We start from the raw sequence: 22,210 nt of genomic DNA on the forward strand, positions 1-22,210 counted from the left end.
CAAATTCTTGACTATTTGTAACCACCACCAAGTGGAAATCTTAGCATACTTTCTATAGTTTACCACTTTGCATACTTCTAAAACAGCACTTACTCCTATGAGAAGAAACTCCAAAGAAATAATAAACTCACAGCACAACTTTTATACTTAACTGCCAAAACAAAGGGCCTAATTTCTTACTGACATAAGAAACTACCTAGCTGACCCTCTGATTGCAAAAAAACCCCATGCTACAGCAGACCAAGCACTTAAGAAATATCTTCTATACTCTTGAAAATCTGGAGAGACATGCCCCTTACGATATGTATAAGTAATGCTGAGCTCTCACCATCATCAGTAAGTGCAGTCTTTGCAAGGAGAGCCGGTTTAGAGATTGAAAGTGCCCTTAGAGAGTTCAGGCAAACAAGGTTGTTTTGTCCAAATTTCCAGTGGTCCTTTTAAGTAAGGATTATATTTGAAAAATAAGTAAGTATGTAAAGTTTACTGAAGTATATATCATATCTAACAGATACGGTACCCAATGGAATTAGAGTTGTTATAAACACTACTCAAACCAGCTCAGAGAAATATATTGTCATTGATTCTGGTTCTTCCAAAGGAAAATCTACCACCATGTTTGGATACATTTAGCAAACGTTTGTTTAATTCACCTTAGAATTTTCTTGTTCTGCTATTGTTCCAACACGGTATTTGGAGTTGGAGACAAATCAACACCCAAGGCAAGAGTATTCAGAGTGGTGATCACAGAGTGGTGATTCTAAGCATGCGATGGAAAGAGAGAAAAATGAGGAAAGGAGGTGTAAAATATGTGAGCTAAAGGAATATTAATGCAGAACAGAGGAACAAAGTGAAGATGCAGTGAAACCGCAGAGCAGGTTAGGGAAGCCCACATCAACTTTTGACAGCAAGGCCTCTTCAAGCCAGTGCAACAAGAATCAGTAAATGCCATATGGCAGCCATCAAGGAGAACCACAGGCTTCCCCTGTGCTCTCTTGGTCAGACAGACAAAGCAGCGTTCATCTAAAGGTATTCTGAGGTAGGATCTATTTTCCCATCTGTAATGACTGATAAGTGAAAAACTCATCTCTGAAAAGAAAGAAATAAAGTAAACTTACCTGCCGATGAATAATCTCTAGGTTTGCTTTTGCTTTATTCACGAGTTCTTCTATTTTTTCAGTATCTTTTATATCCTTGTTTTCTCTGAAAGCATCTCTTATCCTTCTGATGGCGTACGTTCTAAATGTAAACAAGAGAACATGTACTTGCAAATGTGCCACAGTTAGGACATTTCAATATTCTTTGAAACACGTTGAATTTTTTTTTCCATATATATGTATATAAATAAAATACACACACACATTATTTACCCAGACTTTAAATACATCTTTTTATTCAAGGTCCTGTGTTGCCTGAGCTGAAACAAAGACCAGACATTTTAGCTAAAAAAGTGGCTTTACTGACATTTTCTGTAGAAAAGTTTCTTATTTCATGTATTCAGATCAGTCATTATTGTTCTGCTTGTTACTGCCATAAAGAGGCAGTTATACTTGCCAATATTAAGAAGCTTCTCGAAGCTGCATATAGGACTGCTGGTGCTGGATACTCAGTCTGGATAAAGGAAAAAGCTCAAGGACACAAAAAAGTCCCAAAACATAAAAACATAAAACCTCCCAAATCATGTGCAAAATAATGATGAACCAGGGCAATTATATTTATCCCTAGCATTGTAAAGGTTATTTGTCACAACCACTAAATAAATTTCATTTTTTTACAAGTTCTGACTTTGTAACCTGGTAGCTACCAAAGGCAGTGAGCTGGATCAGTTATGCCAAAAACCATTCCCCTCCCTCCTTTCTTCTACTGAAAAAGCACATTACACCTCTCAGTCCAACCTCCTCATCCCCTTTCCATTCCTCAGCAGGAACAGGCTAGCAGAAATATGATATCTGCTTCCAGAGAGGAAGCTCCAAAGCTGCAGTCATCTGCAGTCTGCTGACTTTATTAAAGCCAGTGAAAGATCTCTGTGCGGGCTGCAGTGCACTGCTCAAAAAAAAGCAGGGCCAATTTCAATATTAAAACACAGTTTTCAGACTGAGCAGCAGAAACTTTCATTACACAGTTGCTTGGGGGAAAATAAAGGCGACAAATTTATCCTGCTCAGCTATCTTGCTAATCTCCCATTTTCTACCAGCACACCACATACTCTATCCATTACAGAAAGTAAAACCCTATGTTTGGCGCCGAAAGCAAAAAGGTTACTGCAAACACCACAAATACCAGGCAGTCTCAATGGCTGTTTTTCGGTCTTCTGTACAAGTGAAATGCAAGGCACAAGACTGAAACGTGATCATAAAAACTCACATGCACAATGTTAAAAAAATCACTGATGGGGCACAAAGCAGGAGGGAGGAATGATGGCGAAAGCTGAAAAGCCAGCGTCACTCCACGCCATTAGATGGTGCTATCCAGCTCTTAATGCAGGATCCCAGAGCCCAGAGGCAGATTTGCTGGACAGGCTCATAAATAACACATTTCAACCCCAGGGCCCAGGCTGGTTATGGAGAGCCACCCTGCTGCCACACACCAGCAGATGGTGCATGCTTTTAATTAGGGCCTGCTCACCCCTAATGTGACACTGGGGTGTGCGAGGGAGCGCGCGCGCGCGTGTGTGTGAAGTTAATAGAATGTACTAAATACGGAAGCTCGTTCTCATCCACAGCTGCTGTCCTAGCAGGACTTTAGGGGAAGCTGCTTATTTCTCCTGGAAGAGAAAGAACCCCGGATCATTGAGATATTGTTGCTCAATAATGGCTGAATTTCAAATCACCCTGCATATACATAGGATTAAGCTGTGCATAAATGTACCGTACTTTTTACACAAAATGAATGGTTGCCAAAAGATATCAATACCTAATGACGTTTTTCCTAGCCTAAAAACAAAGAACAACATAAACAGCATGTATCCAGTACTGTGTGCAATTCTTCTAAAGTGTAATACAAATGAGAAATGTTATCTACACAAGAAAGATCAACGGGCCTAGAGCAAATTCTTGTTCAGCGTAACATCGATGGGCTGCTTTTGGTACAGATGGTTCACTAACTGTTTCATTTTCTCCCTCTTTCTTCTCACTATACCCAAAAATTGTTGAAAAAGAAAGGCAGTGTACTTTAAAATTGGTCCAATGAAGCTTTCTATCTGTAATTAAAAAGCATCCTCCACTGTCTTTCCCTTTTACAATCTCTTTAAGCTTCTATGAATGTTAATGCTCAAAGTGAGTTAATTTACATAGGCTTAAGCAAAAGCCTTAACTTCATAGGTACAACATTACATCTCCAGTATTTTCTAAACACACTTCAAAGAACACCCCCACATCCTGATACCCTATTAAAGAGTACACTGAGACATAAAATACCACTTAAGAAGCTGAAGAAGCTGAACTCAAAGCTCACACCCAACACTGTATTTGACCATCAAACATCCTTTTTTCCCATTGAGAGGTGTCTGGGGAACGATGACAGCTTTCCAACAGCCAAATCATTTCAAAATTATGTAAAAAGTGTGAAGATACAAACACATGGGACTTTTTTTTTTTAACAATAGCTTTTTATATGCAACAGCTGTTGCAAGCAGCATCTGAATCTCAGCGCTGTCTACACTTCCAGGGTTTCTGAACTGGGTATATAACAAAACCTAGCAGCAATACCTGAACTGCAATACTGCTGCAAAGCTATGAACAGCTCAGCTCTTTTGAAAACGTAGCAATAGGTATATAGCAACAAGTGGTAAGGAAATATAAAGTATGAAGACAACCCGATCGTGCAGCGTATCTGTTTTCCTCAGAGGATTACTCTACAGGTCTTCTGGTTGATGAAGAGAGGCCTTGCGGCCTGCGTTTCCATTCAACACGCATAACGCACCAAAAATGCCCGTGTCCCACCTGAGGGCACAGCTGAGAATGGCAGGGGAAGCGAGCGCACGGCTCTCTTCATAACAACCTGGAGCATTAACCTAAAAGAAGCACTCACTACCTGAAGAGATGAGATGAGAAGCACCCTAGCACCGGGCCCTCCCTCAGGTTAAATGGTTAAATGGCTTCAGCGACAGCCTAAGCAACAAGCTCTCCGGAGAAACCCTTCAAGTGCCCAAGCAGATATGACAGGACCCCACACTCAAGCAGCTCCTCTGTGTCTCTGGGAAAGCTCCTAGGCGCAAGAGCGAGCGTTCATTAACAAACATGGTTACAAACAAAAATCCAATCTACTATTTTTCTCCCCTTTCTTTGGGAATAGATACTGAAAAACTGCCCGAAAACACAACTGAAGTGTTTTTTTTGGGCTTTTTATTGGCCATCTGCATGTACTGAAATTTTAATAGAAAACACTTTGTTTTTGTCTTCTGCGAAGATTTTCTAGCTCACTAGCAACCACAGGCCCCAAGTAAGACTGCACAGTTAAACACATTTGCTTATAAATACATACCACTTTCTGTGATCTCTACTTATGTGCATCTGTCACACAATTAAATCCCAATTAAATGAAAAGTATGTGCTTAATGAGTAATAGTTTCAGCATATCCATGCAGGTGAGTGTCTATGCAAGGTAACAGATGCCCATAAATAGCAAACAAAAGGACTGGCTGGGGGTTGATTTGAGAAAAATGCCAGGGCCAAAGCATTGGGAGAAACCCACAGGCAAAGGGCACTAACTGTTAATGTTAGAAGACAACAATTAAATAATAGTGAATACAAAGAGTTATCGCTAGAAAACACAGCCTTTTTCCTCACACTCAGTCATTACCTCTAACTTCGATGAACCCAACCTTTTTCCTTCCCTGAAGCACAACTGAAATCCTATCATGTGTCATATCCTCATAAAAACGAAGCCTACCAGCAGGGAAATCTGAAACAATGAATGTTAAAGAAAAATGAAATCACAACCCAGGTACTTCAGAATATAATTGCTGTTTGGGGATTTAGATATTTTTATCTCAAAATGTTTACTTATTTGATGCCTGACCACAAAATAAAAATCACTTTTCAAATCTTCACTGTTGTACCTCTGTACGCAGCTAAAACAGAGCATAAGGAAAAAAAGCTGACACACCATGCGAAGCAGATTTGCCTTGAGCTACAGAGTATTCTGCCCTCAAAATAAATCGGACCAAGTAATATTTGTCTCTGCGCTACTTTGCATTTACCAGCACGCAAGATACGCTGAAGGCTTAAGTCATTTTTCAAAAGCAGCCTTATAAATATGGTGACATTTAATCTCTGTGACTGTGAGCAAAACCAGCGTATTAATGGAGCCCATCACAGTTAGAGGCAGCACACTGCTAAACACAATGGCCATTACAAATTGCTGGTTGCTGATCACTGATAGGAAGATTGAAGAGGAAGACTATGATATATAACCTCTGCAAACAAAACAGATCACAGGGGAAGAGGACTTCAAAATACTCAAGACTTCTTCAAAAAAGAAATAAAGTGAAATGACTCTTTTCCTCATTAGCTTAAGTTGTTTTTAATAAATTAAGGTGAGCAAGCAGTATCCAGTCTCTAGAAACCCGCTACAATTGTTACTTCTGCAATGAAGTATATGATGCTCTTAGTTAAGAGGGTAATATGCAAAAGTGTGATATGGATATGTGGGGTAATAGTACCCCATCAGGTGAGGGATTCTTTTTAGAAATGATTCCCTTTTGGTAAATCTGTTCTGAATTCCTTTTTCTTACTTCTTTTCTTGCCCAACTAAAATCCATTAATTTAATGTAGGGACAAAATGTATTTTCAGCAGTTCCTGTTATTCCTGGCAAGTGTGCACTGGATGAAACCTGCCTCACTGAACTAGAATTACATAAAATGTAACAATTTTAGATAAAATTTAAAAGTTTTCATAATAAAAAATCTGCAGAAAAATCATCTTAGGTTAAACTTTTACTCCTTGATCAGATATCAGTGCAGATGCCTCCATACACATAGCTACTTCAGAGGGAAGTAGTATGGAAGGAATATTTCTATATATATGCATTTGTACACACACAACATGCACACCCCCCCATGAAATTATGTGCCTTTTTTGCCCCAACAATGGCTTCACTAAAAGTCAGCAATAGGTCCAAGCAACAGTGGCAGACAATCACAATTTAATAGTAAAAATAATCATTAGAAATATTTGACAACAAAATTTTGAGATTGGAAAAGGCTCACTTTGGACCATTCTTCTCCATGTCTTTACGCTTCACAGGGAAGAATGCAGTGACTTTTTCTGTTAAACACGGTAACAACATAAGGGTGTGGATGTAGTTTTACCAGCAAGGTTGTTTCTCAAGCCCTGTCACTAGACACCTTTTCAGCACTGCCATCTCAGGGTATAGTACAGCAAAGGTGACACAGGCTAATCCTGGAACTAGGATTTGGTTTTTGCAGTGCAGGTGGTGTGCTGGATGGAGCAGGGAGGAGAAGAAAAGAAGAGCAAAGAAACAGAAAAATCGCCTTTGGTTAGAGAGTTAGAAAACTTAATACAAAAAGGGTAGACCTTCAAGTAGATGGTAGTCTTTCAAGTATTGTATGGTGATTAATGCAGGATTATTTCCTTGATTTAATTAATCACAAATCCTACTTTTTTTTTCCTACCTAAATTCTTTACAAAATGCTATGGAACGAACCCTAAAACTTACTATGGGGTTTCTCTTCTGATACAGAAAACACCGTCAGTTTCTACGGAACTGCCAAGAAATGTCAGGGAAGAGTACAGCACTAGACACACTTTGTAAGAGAGGATTACCCCCAAAGAACACAGGACAGGGATTCAAACAAGGGAACCCAAGCCCTGCTGAACCCTGAGCGCTTCTGCTGAACTCACGCTGCTGAACCGATGTCTTCGCTGTGCTGGGCACCCGAGATCGGATGCGGAATCTGGATGTGCTCTGGACTCCCCCCAAGCTCCTGTCGACGCGGCGCAGGACGCGGCTCTCTCGGCCCTCCCTGCTGCCCGGGCTCACTGCTGCCTCGCGCCCAGCTCGCTGCCCACCACCGTCCCCAGGCCCTTCCCAGCACAGCCGCCCTGCCGCCAGCTGGGCCTCAGCCCGGCCTATTGCCAGGGCTTTCCAAGTGAGCCCCACGACTTTGGGTTTGCCCTTGCTGAATTACGTATGGCTGACGTTGGCCTTCTCCTCCAGCCTGTCTAGGTCCCTCTGGATGGCAGCCCTGCCACAAGTACATCAACTGCGCTTCCGCTTCGGCGTCATCTGCAAACTCCGTAAGCAAGCACTGCCACCTCCTCCAGGCCACTCGCACAGATGGGAAACAGAACAGGTCCCAGGATATATTCCCGCTCTGCCCACTTATTACCAGTCTCCCAGCGGTGACCATGACTCATTAAATGCCACCTTCTGAGTCCCAATCATCTAAACAACTTCTAACCCATCCAGTTCTCAGCTATCAAGACGTAACACCCTACCTGGGATACAAAAACATCATTGGAGCCCGTGTCAAAAGCTTTGCTGAACTTGATGTAAATGACATCCACCACTCTCCTCTCATGCACAAATCCAGTCATTTTTATCACAGAGAGCAATTAGGTTGGTCAGGTATGAATCACTCTTGGTAAAATGATGCTGACTGTTCCCAAACACCTTCTTCGCCTTCACATGCTCAGAATACTACCAGTGCTATTAGTGCATAATTAACTACTCCTATTTTGGCAGGTCTTTGAAACATACTTTTTGTTGCTGTACTTCTAAAAATAAAGTCACTGGTTTAACTCTAAGCATAAAGAATTTCTGCAGAAGGGAGTGCTTTTCAGAATCTAAAGATAAAAGTAAAAAGTAAGGTTTCAGCAATGAAAAGTTTTTTTTTAAAAAGAAATCTTAATTGGAGTTGCTACTGTAGTGTTACACTGCAAAAAAAAAAGAAGATTAAAATAAGGGGTTTTAATCAATTGAACAAGTTGCTCACTTAATGAGGCATTAGGCAGGGATGTGCTGCAGGAGCTAGAAGCAGTATATGCCACAGATAACAAGTGTCCCCATGGCCTAAAATAGCAAATAGCTCTCTGCTGAGCTTTAAATGTCCAAGATCCTGACAACTGCTGACCAGGACACTTGGGCCACTGAGCAGTCCAATTATCAGGTGGGGAATTCATTGGAAGCACCAGTTCAACCCCTGAGAAGACTTCTCTGTTCTTCCTCTAGAGGCAGATAAGCACCACTCCACTTGTTAGGCTACTATTTCTGATGAATTTTGAAGAAAAGATCTCGTGTATTGTGAAGCGCCATTACAAGTTGTGTTACGTTTTTATGGCAAGATTAGAGGTTTAGTCCAATGCTGTGGCCAAAACTTCCCTTTCACTGTTGTGCTCTACATCTGCCAGGTACTGATGAACATAGCTGTGAATGTGCTATGGGTACCTTGAAAACTGCTTGACAATATTGCGCTTTTTGTCTATTGTAACTGTTCATTTGGAAACCAACTGGGTGCCAAGGACTCTTGCTGGTTGGAAGCATTTTCCATTTGCCAGGGGAAAATGATTTGCCTTCGCTGAAGTAGTAGTGCTTAGGTTTTTGAATTAAGCAACAAGACAGTAAAGCCTTGAAATTTTCCAGCTTGTTGAACTGTTATGTGTTTTGACAGCAAGATTTTGATAGGACATTTCTGAAGCACGGTATTATTTCTAAAACTAAAGATTCTGATATAATACATATTTGGTTACAGTAACTATATTATTCTTTTAATGTAGAAATGACAAACATGCCAATTACCTGACAGAAAAAGGTTGACCTGAAGAAAAATATATTGACAGTATACAGTTTTAAATGAATGACTGAGGTGCCTTGCCTTTTGAAGGACCTTCTTTCAGCATAGTCGTATGGAGCTTTTCTGAAGCTTTGTTGGTCATTTTGATAGGCAAGACATTTGGAGAATACAGAACAGACTGCTAACAAAGGTTTACTTTATAAATTCAGCCTTGGATTCTAGTAATGAAGACTATTAATTTGCTTCTTAATTTTTGCTTGAGTAAACTTGTGATAAAAAATAATGATAGATTCAAAATGAATCTAATAAAACAAATGACTGGTTCCCATCTGACTTGAATACAATCTCATTATAAAGAGGACAAGAAACCATAAATATCCTTGTAATTAAACAATGTATATGAAGTAACAGACTGCCTATTCTGTCTGTATACAGACAATGCACTAAAAAGTTACAGGACTTGGAAGACTGGACTTATTCCCCAAACTTTATCCTCTCATCCATTTCTTTATTTGTTTCTATCAGCTTTACAGCTGATCCAAGAATCTTTGTTTCTTAAAATTCAGTCAGTAGTGACAAACATCCCCCCTGGAACTCCCATCACCATATGGCTCAATGACCTTTCTTCATTTACAGCAAAGCAATGCATGTTTAGCTTAACACATTTGCAACATCAATTTTGACAACAGTGATGGATATTTGAAATTACAATGTAATAGTTAGCAGCATAGAAAATTCTAATAAACTCAAAGCTCATTACTCAAACCTAAAGCCTAAAAAAATCAATTTGGAATACATAACATAAAATCACTGTCCTACTTTTTGCCTACAATAGAGTACTGATTATAATCTTTAGACATTTGGGACAGTAAATATAGTAGCACCTTTGAACAATACCTGAAATGTCAGGAAACTCAGATACAGACTACTGTGATTATGTTATCAAAAGCAGAGACACAGAAAAATACCAACTGAAGACTGTTTTTATATGCTATGAATGGTACCTAGGGCAGAGTTAGACAAGTGCACTAGATTTTTCCCTCTGCATCTCCTTCTACTTGCTACCGGCTATGAGAGTCTTAGCCAGTCTCCCACAGATAGCAACACCAGCCTCAAAGAATGAGAGCTGAAAAGCCCAATCTCAGTCAAGAGTAGGGCAGCAACCTAGAGGTGCAATGGGTAAAAGTCCTGGGTATCGTTTCATCTTCATGTGAAATGAGATTTACCTTTTTGCATGGTAAAACAAGCTGGAAGAACCACAGATAAACAGAGGCAAGACTTGAAGAGAGTAGCATATTTTGGTTAGCAAAGCTGTTTACTCATAGACCATGTCAGATTCATAGATTTGAGTCTTGAAAACAGGCAAAGATGTTCTTCATCCACCTCAATTACCCAGCATCTCCAAGCGGCTGGCATGCCATGCCAGAACTACCCACCTGGCACTCTGCGGCTTGCACTTCTCAGCTGCTGTTGACACAAAGAAGTCTTTAAAAATAAATAAATAAGCAAGAATCTTTGCCAGATAGTTAGCTATGAAGTGCCCATGTGCCCATTCTGGAGAAAAGAATGACTAGCGACTAACATGTACCTGAGACCCCTACCAGCTCCAGCAAAACAAATTCATTTTTTCAGGACTGATTATACCTGTCTTCTGGAGTTCAGAAGTAACATGTATATCAAAGGAGGACTAAATCCTAAATGAAGTAATACAATGTTCCTGAAAGCTACTTTACATCAAAGGAAAGAAAAGATTATACCCATTTTCCTATCATTTTTTCCCACAGTTACTCTGAAATGTGAGGTAGGATGGAATATCTGTCTTCCACCTACGGAGCTGAGGATGGTTATTGCTAGCAGACAGAATGTTTCTTCTGGGCTAAATATGGCCTGTACTGGTAAAACTGCAGTGTAGATGTTCTTACTTCCAGAAGCTGTAGATGTCAGCATGCAATGTGACACTTTGAGCTCACCAGAGAACAAAATACCACCTCTTTTAAAATCAGGCACAAAAAGGAGGAGAAATTAAAAACCTTAGATGTACCAGTCCAATGAACAGAAGTCATTCAATAAAGCTGCTGACAGAGCCTCTGCGCAGTGAAGCAGTTTAATCTTAGCACCGTAACAGAAAGGGAGATCAGAAATGTTCAGGAAGACAGAGATGGATTTCCTTTCTCCAAGAAAAAAAAAAACAAGGACAAAATATTGCCATATAATCTACTCAAGCTTAAGTATGTAAATCAAGATGTTAAAATTTAGAAGTCTAAGATACAGTTTAGGCAAGGGGCAGTGATTTTCCAAATACAAAGACAACCTCTTAACATTCTGTCTTGGAGGCTGAGGTGAAGAAAAAAAAATCACCTTGTCCTTTTGAACAAGAATAAGTTCAGATTAGTGCACCCAAATATTGTGGAAGGTTCTGCATTTCAGGCCAACCGTGTTGCAGAAAAAGGAGGCAGTAGAGTCTTAGACAAATAAACACTAATTCACATAAGTGATGGCAGCACTTTCTGTCCTTTATCTGTGGAAAAAAAACTATATACAGCAAATTCTGACTCTTTTCGCTGCTATGGACACATAACAGTTAATCTAAACATGGCATTAACCTCTAGCTTTAAATTCAGTATCATGGAATCCTGAGTAAAGGTATCACATGTGATATTAGCAGAGGAAAAGATTGGCCTATTCCTCATCAGAATGCATTCAGTATATCTTATGAGAACCCTAGGGCAAATTGCCTTCTGTTTTGACACATGACACAGATAGCAGAAATATTTCCAATCTTAAAACAAATTACCCACGAAAGTTGCAGAAGGACTTGGTCTCTAATTCATAGCAGCAATAACTTTCACGGATATAGAATCTATTCTTCATGGATTCCAGCAAATTACTGGGAAAAAGAAAGAAGCAATCAAGTCTCAAAATCCATACAGATTAATAAGCACTGTCGTTTCATAGACCGAAGAATTGAGGAATAGAATACTTATTTGCCCAACACCACATCACTGTAGGTGCTAGGACTATCTTCATCCTACGTTCAAATTGCTGATTGTGGAGGTGCCACCATCAATTTGATAAACATTCATATTCACATTAAAACTCTGCAAATTACAAGCATTAATTTTTGATATAAATTATTAACTGAAAATAACATAAAAATTTAATAAGAGATGTGCTCAATAACTCTGGAAATCAGGAAACTCATTTAGAAGTATAATTACAGACCAGATGAAATACATCTTTTATTATTATTTTGTAAACAAAACACTTCAGCATTTATTTTCACATCATAAATTGGTCAGGCCAGGGAAAAGATGTCTACAGTATTAGTAAGATATCTAATTTACTTTGGGCAGTAATATACTTATTTAACTTAATCAAGAAATGTTTCTCCCTTCACAACCAGTTTACACACAAAGACAAATTTGAAAATCTATTTGCTAATTTCTTGCTAATTGCCCTAGAAAAATACTGTGCTATCCTATACGAGTCAGAAAGTTTCAAGGTGTTTCCTGGAACTCAAACAGAAGTTAGCTCCAAGGCAACACAAAAGGTTTCTATTTCACATCCAGAATATAATTCAAGCTACAGTGTTTTCAGACATACTGAGGTTTGTACTACGTCTTAAACACTTGAGCTTTATTGATTTAAAAAGTTTTCCTGAAAATGAAGCAGTCTGAGGCTGCTTAAATAACCAGAAGTATTGGTTACAGTTGTAGGCACATTCTGATGAGTGAAAGGATTAGTCTTGCAAATAATCCCTTTAAAGACAGAAAGCAAAACTTTACAAAATGTGAATAGTTGTACCTAATCCCATCCACCTCCAGACCTGCTGTTCTTAACTCTGACTAATTATGCAGACAAATGATGGCTTCCAAAAATCTCTACTACATTTGATTCTTGCTCTGAACATGCAATGGTCACTGGTGACCATCCTACCAGGTAAACTGATTTTCTCCCTCCTTTTGCTCACCTACAGGACAAGCTCAGACTATTCTTTCTCCAGTGACATAATCTGAAACAACATGAGCGTATCAATTAACAAAAACATATTATTTGCCAGTATTCAATTACCTAAACTGTAAAATATCTGTGAATTACGTTGATATTCTGAATATTTTTCCTAATAGAGTATAACTAAACTGCTAAGTAAATTTAGAATGGGTAAGCATGTCATAGAAAAATTACATTTTTAGGCAGAATCTAAGAATCAGGCAGGGTCCTGAGGAAAAAAACTGGTTCCTGACACACATCATCTTGTTCTTCTCCCTCTAATTTCCAATCTTCATGGTACAAGTTGATCTCTGAACCTTCTTTACTGTGCACCTTGTTTTGTCTTTCGCGCTATTTTTATTTTCCACTATCCATTCCTTCCACACTCCTCTAGCTAACTACACAAGTAGCCTGTTATTTCAGGTCAGCACCTCTATCAAGATTTTAGAGCTGGAAGGTCTCAGGCTAGGATCGAGTTTCTCCTTGTAGACCCACAGAGGAGACTAAAGCTATACAATGTTATTTATTCAACAACCTGAAAACATGGAGAAAGTCACTCAGGCATGTGGGTTCTGATTTCCATACCATGTTAATAGCAAGCACATACTGACAGGGCATTAATATTTTTATTTAAATTATTTCAACAGATGTAAGATAAATTAATGGTCAGTAGGTTGTATTGCCAGGCTGCTACAAGAAAAAAAAAAAAAGTTTTAAATAATATGATTGCAATTAACAAAAAACTCTTGAGAAGTTTTACAAAAAATATTTCAAATCTCCTTACCCTCGTCTATTGAGTTACAGAAATCATTTCATTACATTGACATTTGACCTTCACCCTGTCACCAGTGTTCTTATCAGTTAAATCTATAACAGAGGAAGGGTTGTGGCAGTTTTCTCTAGTCCTATCGGTGGCTACCACTGAAAAGAGGCCAGCACCATCCTCCTCACTCCTTCCCTTGAGGTACTTATAGACACTGATTAGATCCCCTCTCTCTTCTCCAGGCTGAACAGGCCCAGCTCCCTCAGCCTCTCCTCATAGGGCAGATGTTCCAGGCCCCTGATCATCCTTGTAGCCCTGCGCTGGATTCTCTCCAGCAGCTCCACATCCCTCTTGTACTGTGGAGCCCAGAACTGGACACAATACTCCAGATGCGGCCTCACCAGGGCTGAGTAGAGGGGCAGGATCACCTCCCTCGACCTGCTGGAGACGCTCTTCTTAATGCACCCCAGGATCCCATTGGCCTTCTTGGCCACGAGGGCACACTGCTGCCTCATGGTCAACTTGTCGTCCACCATGACGCCCAGGTCCCTCTCTGCAGAGCTGGTAACATTCTCTGCAGAGCTGCTGTAACATTCTGCAGTTACATCTGCTGAAAAACTTTCAGACAAGCTAAGAGCTCAATTCTGCACTGAAAAATAAATGTAAACAAGAATAACACGAGCCTTATAAAAGGAGAATTCTTTGGGAAAGATTTTCCATTTTTGGCTTATTAAAACTCTCCCTCAGCATGATCAAGTGAACACGGCTTTGAACTTGAACAAAATCTGGCCAGCGTTTTGAAGAAATCTTAGCAATTAGATGGTAACTTGTTTATTAAATGAAAGGAAGAAGGGGAAAAAAAAGAGACATTATCTGCCTCCATAATATACGATTACAAGCGATCATCTGTGGACATTTTCCTCTTCTGGGGCAAGGGTCAAATTCAGCACATAATATAAGCATATGTTAAAATGCAGAGCTGAACTGGAGCTTACAAGAAAGCAACATCAAGGCTCTAAGGAAGTTGTGTCCACATTTCCCTGCCTTCTGCAGATGATGAGCAGATGTTTATGTCTGCACTCTGAATGTTGTGATATTCTGTACGTTTGCTAAAGAAACAACTAATGCCAGTGAATAAATATTACCAAGCCTCAACACCACACACACCACGAGTAAATTTTAGCTAGAAGGAACCACATACTGTGAAAGAGAACATCTAAGAGGAAGGCAGAGACAACTCTGTAAGAACTCACCTCAAAGGGTATTCGCACTTGTACTTAAGTTAGAAAAGTAAGCTGAATTGTAGAAATTCAAATAGCATAATGAGTTAGTGATTACTGACAATTTATTACAAGCAACTACAATCTCCAGGAAAGTTTTTTTGTTTTATTTTGTTTTAAAGCAAAGAAGATTCAATGAAAATAGAACAATCCTGCTATCTTGGATATAAAATGCAAATTGAGCATTGAACCCTTCCGCGGATACTGTGGGACGGAGAACAACAGCCTTCTATCTATCACAGTTTTAACAGACATCTCCTAACATAAACTTCTGAAATTCACACACAAACTGTGTATGCCTTGCAGGCATAACAGAATACAAGCAGAATTTATTACAAGAAAGTCAAAAGAAATGCACAAAATTCAGTAACCTCTGTCCATTTTGCTACAGCTGAACTATATATATGAGTAAAATGAAGAGCACCTAAAAAACCCCAAATGCCAGATTTTGCAGTATGATGCCTATGTGTTACAAGAATGTAGTGCTGTAGCTTTTGCTTAGAAATTCAACCCAATTGTTTACTTCCAAACTGTTAGCACTTTGTATGTGGAACAGATACTCTTCTTTGGCAGCTAGAACGAGACGTTCTTACTTTTATATGAGCTAATGATTTATAAGCAGGTCATGGATAATTCCAAACCAGGATGTGCCAGACAAGCAGCCTTGGCAATGAAGCTTGTGGAGAATCTGACTGTCGTCACATTCAGAATCTAGCCAGACATTTTGAATCTCAGGCTGATTTGACATAAATGTTCATGGAGATGTATTTATGTAAGTATGGGCTTATTGCAAACTATATAAAAATACTATAAATGCTGCCAACATAAAAATCAGCATTTTCTCAATTTTTAAGCTAAGCATCTTTTGATCTAAACCCTACAGAACTCAAGAAGAAAAGCATACTATGATTTAGGCATCAGTGGATTAAATTTGTAGCAAGAGTAACACAGCTATCATACTTCATCCATCTTCCACAGTGGCTTTCCATCTCGCTTTAGCCAGGGATTTTTGAAGATAGATTAGTGGGATGGAGCAGAAGTGAATTTCTGAGCTCTTTGTATTAAAACACAAAACACACACGCACACACACACAGAGAATCAAATTTTATTTACCTTGTATGTGGGTTACTTTCATTTAGAATGACTTAATTATGATCTAACCAATTGCTAATGACAAAAAAAAAAAAAGAAAAGAAAAAGAAAAATGTATCTAAACTGCAGCTTTTTCCCAAGACTTCGTAAAAAACAAGATGCTGAAGAATCACAATATTCTGAGACTCTGTACACTAATCAAACCCAGCGTTTTGTCATTTAGCCATTTACAGTACAGAACCTTTAAGTTTTCCTTCAGAATACCTTAAGATTTTATTTGAGGCACATTTTGTTAATGGAGACAGCAAAAGCAACACAACCAAATTCTTCCATTAGTATCATATTAGTTGTCACCTGAGAAAAATGTTAAAATTTTATAAAAAGATCAGGTGAGAAGAACCATAATTTAAAAAAAAAAGTGAAGGAAAAAAGTTTTCTGAGGGAAAAAGCTTTCCATAATATCATGCTAGCTAGAGTTATATCAATTATCGGTGGCGTATTCATTCTTGAAAAACAACACTAATTATCAAGAAGATAGAAGCAAACTCCTCCTCCTAAGCCTGAAGCATCTTCCTTTGCCGGAGTGGGGAGGATGGCTCGTTCCGACTTTGGAGCCCCCCTGCACACAGGGCTCGGCACAAACCTGCCATGGACAGGCTGGCCCGGCTCCTCGCGCTCGCAAGGAAACTAATGGTGCAGAGAGTTCACTGCTCCTGGCCAGTTTTCTTGGAAGAGCAGCCTGCTGGGGGCTGCACTGCTGCCGAGAGCAAACCCAAAAGCCACGGGAAGCGCTTTACCATGGAGGTAGTCAGGCCATGTCCTTGGGGATACAAGTTACTAAAGCTGTGACTCTAAATATCAGCTGATTACCTACCAAAACCCAACCAGTTCCTTCCTGTACAAAATTCCTTTTTTTTTTTTTTTTAATCCAGAATTCCCATCTTGTAAAGAATACTTGGAATTACACCTTATGCCGATTCTGTCTTGAATAAATCTCACAATTACAGATCAGTATCTTTTCACCCTGGGCAGTGAGCATACAGAAGGCCACTATTAGGCACTGAATATTAAAGCCACATCCAGGGATAAGGACAGCAGAAGGTGAGTTAAGAGAGTACTTCAAAAATCATACTGTATTACAAAGTGTTTTACACATAGGAGAAATGATATGTTCATGTTTATTGACATGAAACACTGAAAGAAGCAGTGATTTTTCTACCACTGTCCTTAGTTCTTAAACAAATTCTACTTTAAGTAGAATTTTACATAAAAAGAAAAAATGTCCCTCTTCTCGTGTGTTACATAAAGAATGCAAATAACGTCTTGGATAACAGCCTCATCAAGTTTCCTTAATTTGAGTGCTTTTGCTAAAATAGTAAAGTTAATTGATCAGTCCTCCAACTATAAAAATTCAAATTGTCAGAACTTTGGGCACCGTGCATGTGCTCCAAACTCTCCCTTGGAAGTCATTACTGTTTAAACTCTTAGCCTAAAAAAAAAAAATCTGAAAAGTTACTGAAGTGCACCAAAACTGATGTGTACTTATCCTTTTCTGTTTTGGAAGGGCATAATTTTAAAGGGACAAGGTGAATGCATCTGAATGATGAAAATCATCCCTGTCACTTTGAAATCCAGGAATCCAGGATGGTCACTCCTAATGAACAAGATCAAGAAAATTTTTGTTGGAATGATTTTCAGTTGGGAAATATTACCGTCAAAACCAAAACATTTTGAAGAAAAAAAAGTTTTCATTTGGCTTAAATTTCATTTCAGAGAATAACGTTCATTCATAGAATAACAGTATCCAATGGCTTTGTTTTGACCATTTCTGAACATTCAGAATATCTCAATTATTTTCCCAAACATTGCATATATTGTAGATATAGGAAAGTCAAATAAAAATTCAATCCCATCAGACCCAAAGCCTGGCAATCCAAACTCGTATTCATTTCTGTGCCTCTGTTGACCTTTTCCTTAAAAAGCACAGGCCTCTCCCTGTTCCACTACCATTCAGAATGTAATAATCATTGTCCTTTTTACAGTTGCAGCAGCACTCAGAGCTCATAAAAACACAGATACCACTCAAACCCGGAGGCAACAAGAGAGAAGGTACATAAAAAGATGCATTGACTCTGATACAACTGGGCAGCATATATAAAAGTCCCTACAATATTGTTAAAAGTTCTACATGGAAGGTGGTCACCAAAATAATGTCCAGAACTTTAACTTCTCATGGAAAACAATACTAACCAGGTTAGAGATGCGCATGAACGCACTACAGACCCGATGTGCAAACACGTGCTGCTGCATCGTGCACACTTTCCAAGGCAAGTCATAGCCAACTGCCAGGTCACAGCAGCGGGCTGGAGCACTTGCCCGCTCACCGTGCAGGAAGATGATGGCTGCTCTCAGCCCTGACTTGCTTTTATTTTTTAAATAGACCACAGAGCTGTCATATTGAAAAACAACAAAAAAAGGACACAAAAGTTCTTTCATCTGATACATATATTCAACTTAAAGAAAGAAAAACAAGTATCTGTTTTCTTTGCACAGACGAAGTATAAAAGAGTGATAGTTCACAGCTGCAGTTTAGCCACGTTTCTCCCACAAAGAAGTTGGACAACTCTAACGGACAAATAGACAGTTTATTTTTTTAACATATTTCTTAGTTGACTTATAAACTACCACTCAGAACAGAACTGAAATACTTTCAGGACATGTCTCTGCTTTTCTTGCTGCTGCTTTGGGAAGTCTTTTTTCCCCCCACCCTTCAGTCTTTTTTCCTCCCTAATATATACTATCATAATACTGAGAACTGACTTATCCAGCTGTGATACATAAAACCGTAACACAGTTGTCAAACTCCCTGGCTGATAAAAGTGAAAGAGAACCAGTGTTCAGATTCCATATGCCAGTGACAAAGAACAAAGTAAGATTTTCAGTTAAAGCTACCAAATCTTGAGAGGAAGAGAATCCCCTTTGAAAAAAACTTACTGTCTGAATTGCATTTAATACAAACTGTGTGTCACAAGGGTTATTAGCAGAATTTTTAGTCTGAAGAACTGTGATTATAATGCAAGTACTGCTCAGTTTATCCTTCATTTGAGCAAAAATCCTAAATGGGCTTGACTGCATTTCGTGAACTAATGCATATTCCCCACAGTTTGTTCCCTCTCTGGTCAAGGGAACCCTGGAGGAGGAGGACATGTGGAAGCGGACAGCCTGAACTGCTGTGGCAGTAACAACCTACCCCTGGACACCAGCTTTCCTACTGCTACAGCAGCTCCTTGCAGCTGCTGGCCCTCCCATGGGCTCACTGGGCATGGCCAGAAACCTCTGCAGCAATCCACGTGGGTAAAGCCCAGCTGGCAGCCTGCAAACATGCAAAAAACAACAGCAAACAAAAAACTACTCCCAAATACATCTACCACAAGGATCTGGCAAGATTCTTAAAAATGAAGATTTTTACATGTTGATTTTATCCACTGTAAAAAAAAAAAAAAAAAAAAAAAAAAAGAAAAAAAAAGTTTTCTTTTTAAAACAAGTAATTCCCAAACCACATCTGATGCTACATATTAAAGCCTCACCTTACAATAGCCTATTTTAAAAGAAAAATAACATGCAGGCATCAGATGTGCTCTCAGATATTTTAAAGCAAGTCAAAACACTGCAAAAGTAAGGAGCAATTAAACAAAAATCACTTAATGAAAATAAAGTTTGTTGAACTGCTAAAGTTTGTTTCACCATTTCAGAGAATGGCGAAATGAAAATGTTCAGTTTGTCCTGATCAACAACTACTTGCTTCAAGGCTAAGAAAGCAAGTGACGCTAAATGCATACGCATATCTTCCTTCACAGTAGAACTTATTATGCTTGTTTTTGTTCTGAGGTTGGCAGTTATCTGCAGAAAGCAGATTTACTAGCTGCAAAATCTTGAAGGACATGGTTCAGATGAAATGTTTTTCTTCTTATTTAACTAGTTTCCAATGAAAAACATGTTTTCACAATTCTTTCACTCCTTCTCCAGTATTTTGTATAGTTTTACTAAGTAATAATATCGCCCATGCTCATAAAACTCCCCATTTCCACTAAAATATAATCATACACACAAAAAAGATGAATAAAAATGCTTTATGCAATACACTCTATATTGGGTACACCATATATTAGGCATGCCTCATACTATATTTAACCTAATATATGACATAAATATATTTTATGTTATTTATATTATGTTTATATTTTAATATAAAAATAAAAACTTCTGGCAGTTAACAAAAAGAAAAATGGGTAACCGAAATAAATAAATCACACAAAATCTTAAAAGCACAAACTTGCAGAAGTAGTTGCAACAGAAGTACCCAAAGTACTAGAGAAGTATCCTGACGTTGCTTATAACTACAAGAAATTAAATAAAAATGAAAAGGAGACTAGCAGGAAGTGTATAGATGATGTTCCCCAGAACTTACTCCTTAGCACGTGTTGTTTTCTTTAGGCCTGGGATGGCTGAGGAGCACGGAACCACAGCAGTGCTGCCTAGGCAGACCCTGCGGAGCTCTGACTAGAGGGACGTTTCAGTTGGAAGCAGCGGGGACGCCCCAGGCAGGCCGGGGCAGCCATGGCACTGCCTCAGCCCGTGTCCCGGTACCTTTCAACAGTGGAGCTACTACCGCCTCTCCGCGTGAACTTCTCCAGTCCCGCCATACACATCTGGGGAAGAAAAACTCCTCCTCCTCTATTCCAGCAAGTTTTAACCACTGAACTTCAGTCACTTCAAACCAAGCAAACTGCTGAGTTCAGACCATTCTTATTTGCAACCAGATGTTTCAACTTGGGATTTGCAATGGCTTATAAATTCTTTCAATTGTTTTTTGTACCAAAAGAGAGATGCAAAATACATCTATTATTTAACTCACAATGTTCATTTGTTATTTAAAAATTATTGCAGAAAACCAATTAATTTAGTTGGCATTATAATTACAATCTCATGTTACTAACTGTACCAGGCTCTTCCTTTTGTTAACCAAGCAGAACCACTTTTTTTTTTTTAGTTCTAAATTTAACATCACCATCCTTTACATATCGATTTTCCTACAGTGCAACTCACACTTCCATCTTCAGACAACATGCAGGTGTAACACGGCAGAAAGGCAGACAGGAAATTACTTACTGTCTACTAAATTCTCTCCCGCTGTTAAAACCAGGCCTCCACATCTGGGTTTTGGAGCACTCCATAACATTTACTGCAGGACTCTGGAGATGATCCTACGTGTTATTATTCGAAACACTGTTGGAGCTGAACTTAGTGACTTCAAGATATTAACATGACACTTCCCATTTAGGACAGCAAAAGCTCTATTGGGCTAGTTGAAGGAAATTTGGTATTAAAAAACATACAGAATATACCAGAAAAAATGCAAAACAAAAATACTTGATTCTAAATCAGAATCCATATGTACCACTTTAAGAGCAAAATCACATGAATCAAACAGGGAGATACCAAGCAGGAAATCACACTTACAAACATGAATTGCTTGCACTGATGACATGTTCTTAAATTCTGCCACTGAATCAGGAATCAGTAAGTTTATACTTTAATACTCCATGATTTGCTGTCAATACAGAGTTGTTGTGGTCCCAGCAGATCTCTACATGTAAGAGCTGCTCATTGCTTCATGCTAGGGGCTGCTAGTGTTTACAAGTCTGCATACACAACGAGACTTTATACAGTTTTATAGCACCTAAGAACAGGCCTATCAAACTGTTCCCTAGGGAAAGTTGTACCATGAAACAGCTTTGAAAAGCTGCAGAAATCCAAGGACAACACTTACGATTTCTGTGCTTTAAAGCTTGTTAGTACTGAAGTACTAAGGGAAAAGAACGGAGAGGTTTACATCACGCTGAGCAGGAAAGTGGCCAGCACACCTTGCACCGCTGCTGTGTGACGGGTCATGTGCTCCCCAAGACGCATGCCAAGACCTGGGTACTGCGGCTGCAAGCCCAGGTACCCCATTCCTGTGGGGCAGCAGGGTGAGGGGCCGGGGCCTGTGTTCACAGAGGAGAGACGCCGACACCTTCCCACATCACTCTGCCCCATCGGGATGGGGATGGGGCAGAGCGGGGTGCGCACGAGGCCCATGAGGCTCCTGCCCCACCACGGCTGCGGGTCCATCTGCTCCACCAACCACCCCAGCACAAACCCACCGCGGGGAACACGGTGCGGCCCAGCCGGCACCTACACCCTGCTGTCCACCAGGCCCACGTCTTGCAGGCCGCCCCTGTTACACACAACCACCTCTCATCCACAGCAAGGGCAGCGGGATACTCAGTAC

The 22,210-nt window shown here is 39.5% G+C and overlaps 1 protein-coding gene across 1 annotated transcript in view; it reads right to left on the reverse strand.

Annotated features, from left to right (window-relative positions):
• LYRM4 (LYR motif containing 4) overlaps positions 1-22,210 on the reverse strand; it is an 88,704-nt gene that overhangs the window by 65,589 nt on the left and 905 nt on the right. The window contains exon 2 of the mRNA XM_088525661.1: positions 1,116-1,261. Within this exon, the coding sequence (XP_088381787.1) occupies positions 1,116-1,261 (146 nt within the window). The remainder of the gene's footprint in view (positions 1-1,115; positions 1,262-22,210) is intronic.

Source organism: Tinamus guttatus, unplaced genomic scaffold (assembly GCF_059628265.1).
Source record: "Tinamus guttatus ecotype Peru unplaced genomic scaffold, ASM5962826v1 Tinamus_guttatus_pri_ptg000232l, whole genome shotgun sequence".
Classification (NCBI taxonomy): Eukaryota; Metazoa; Chordata; class Aves; order Tinamiformes; family Tinamidae; genus Tinamus; species Tinamus guttatus.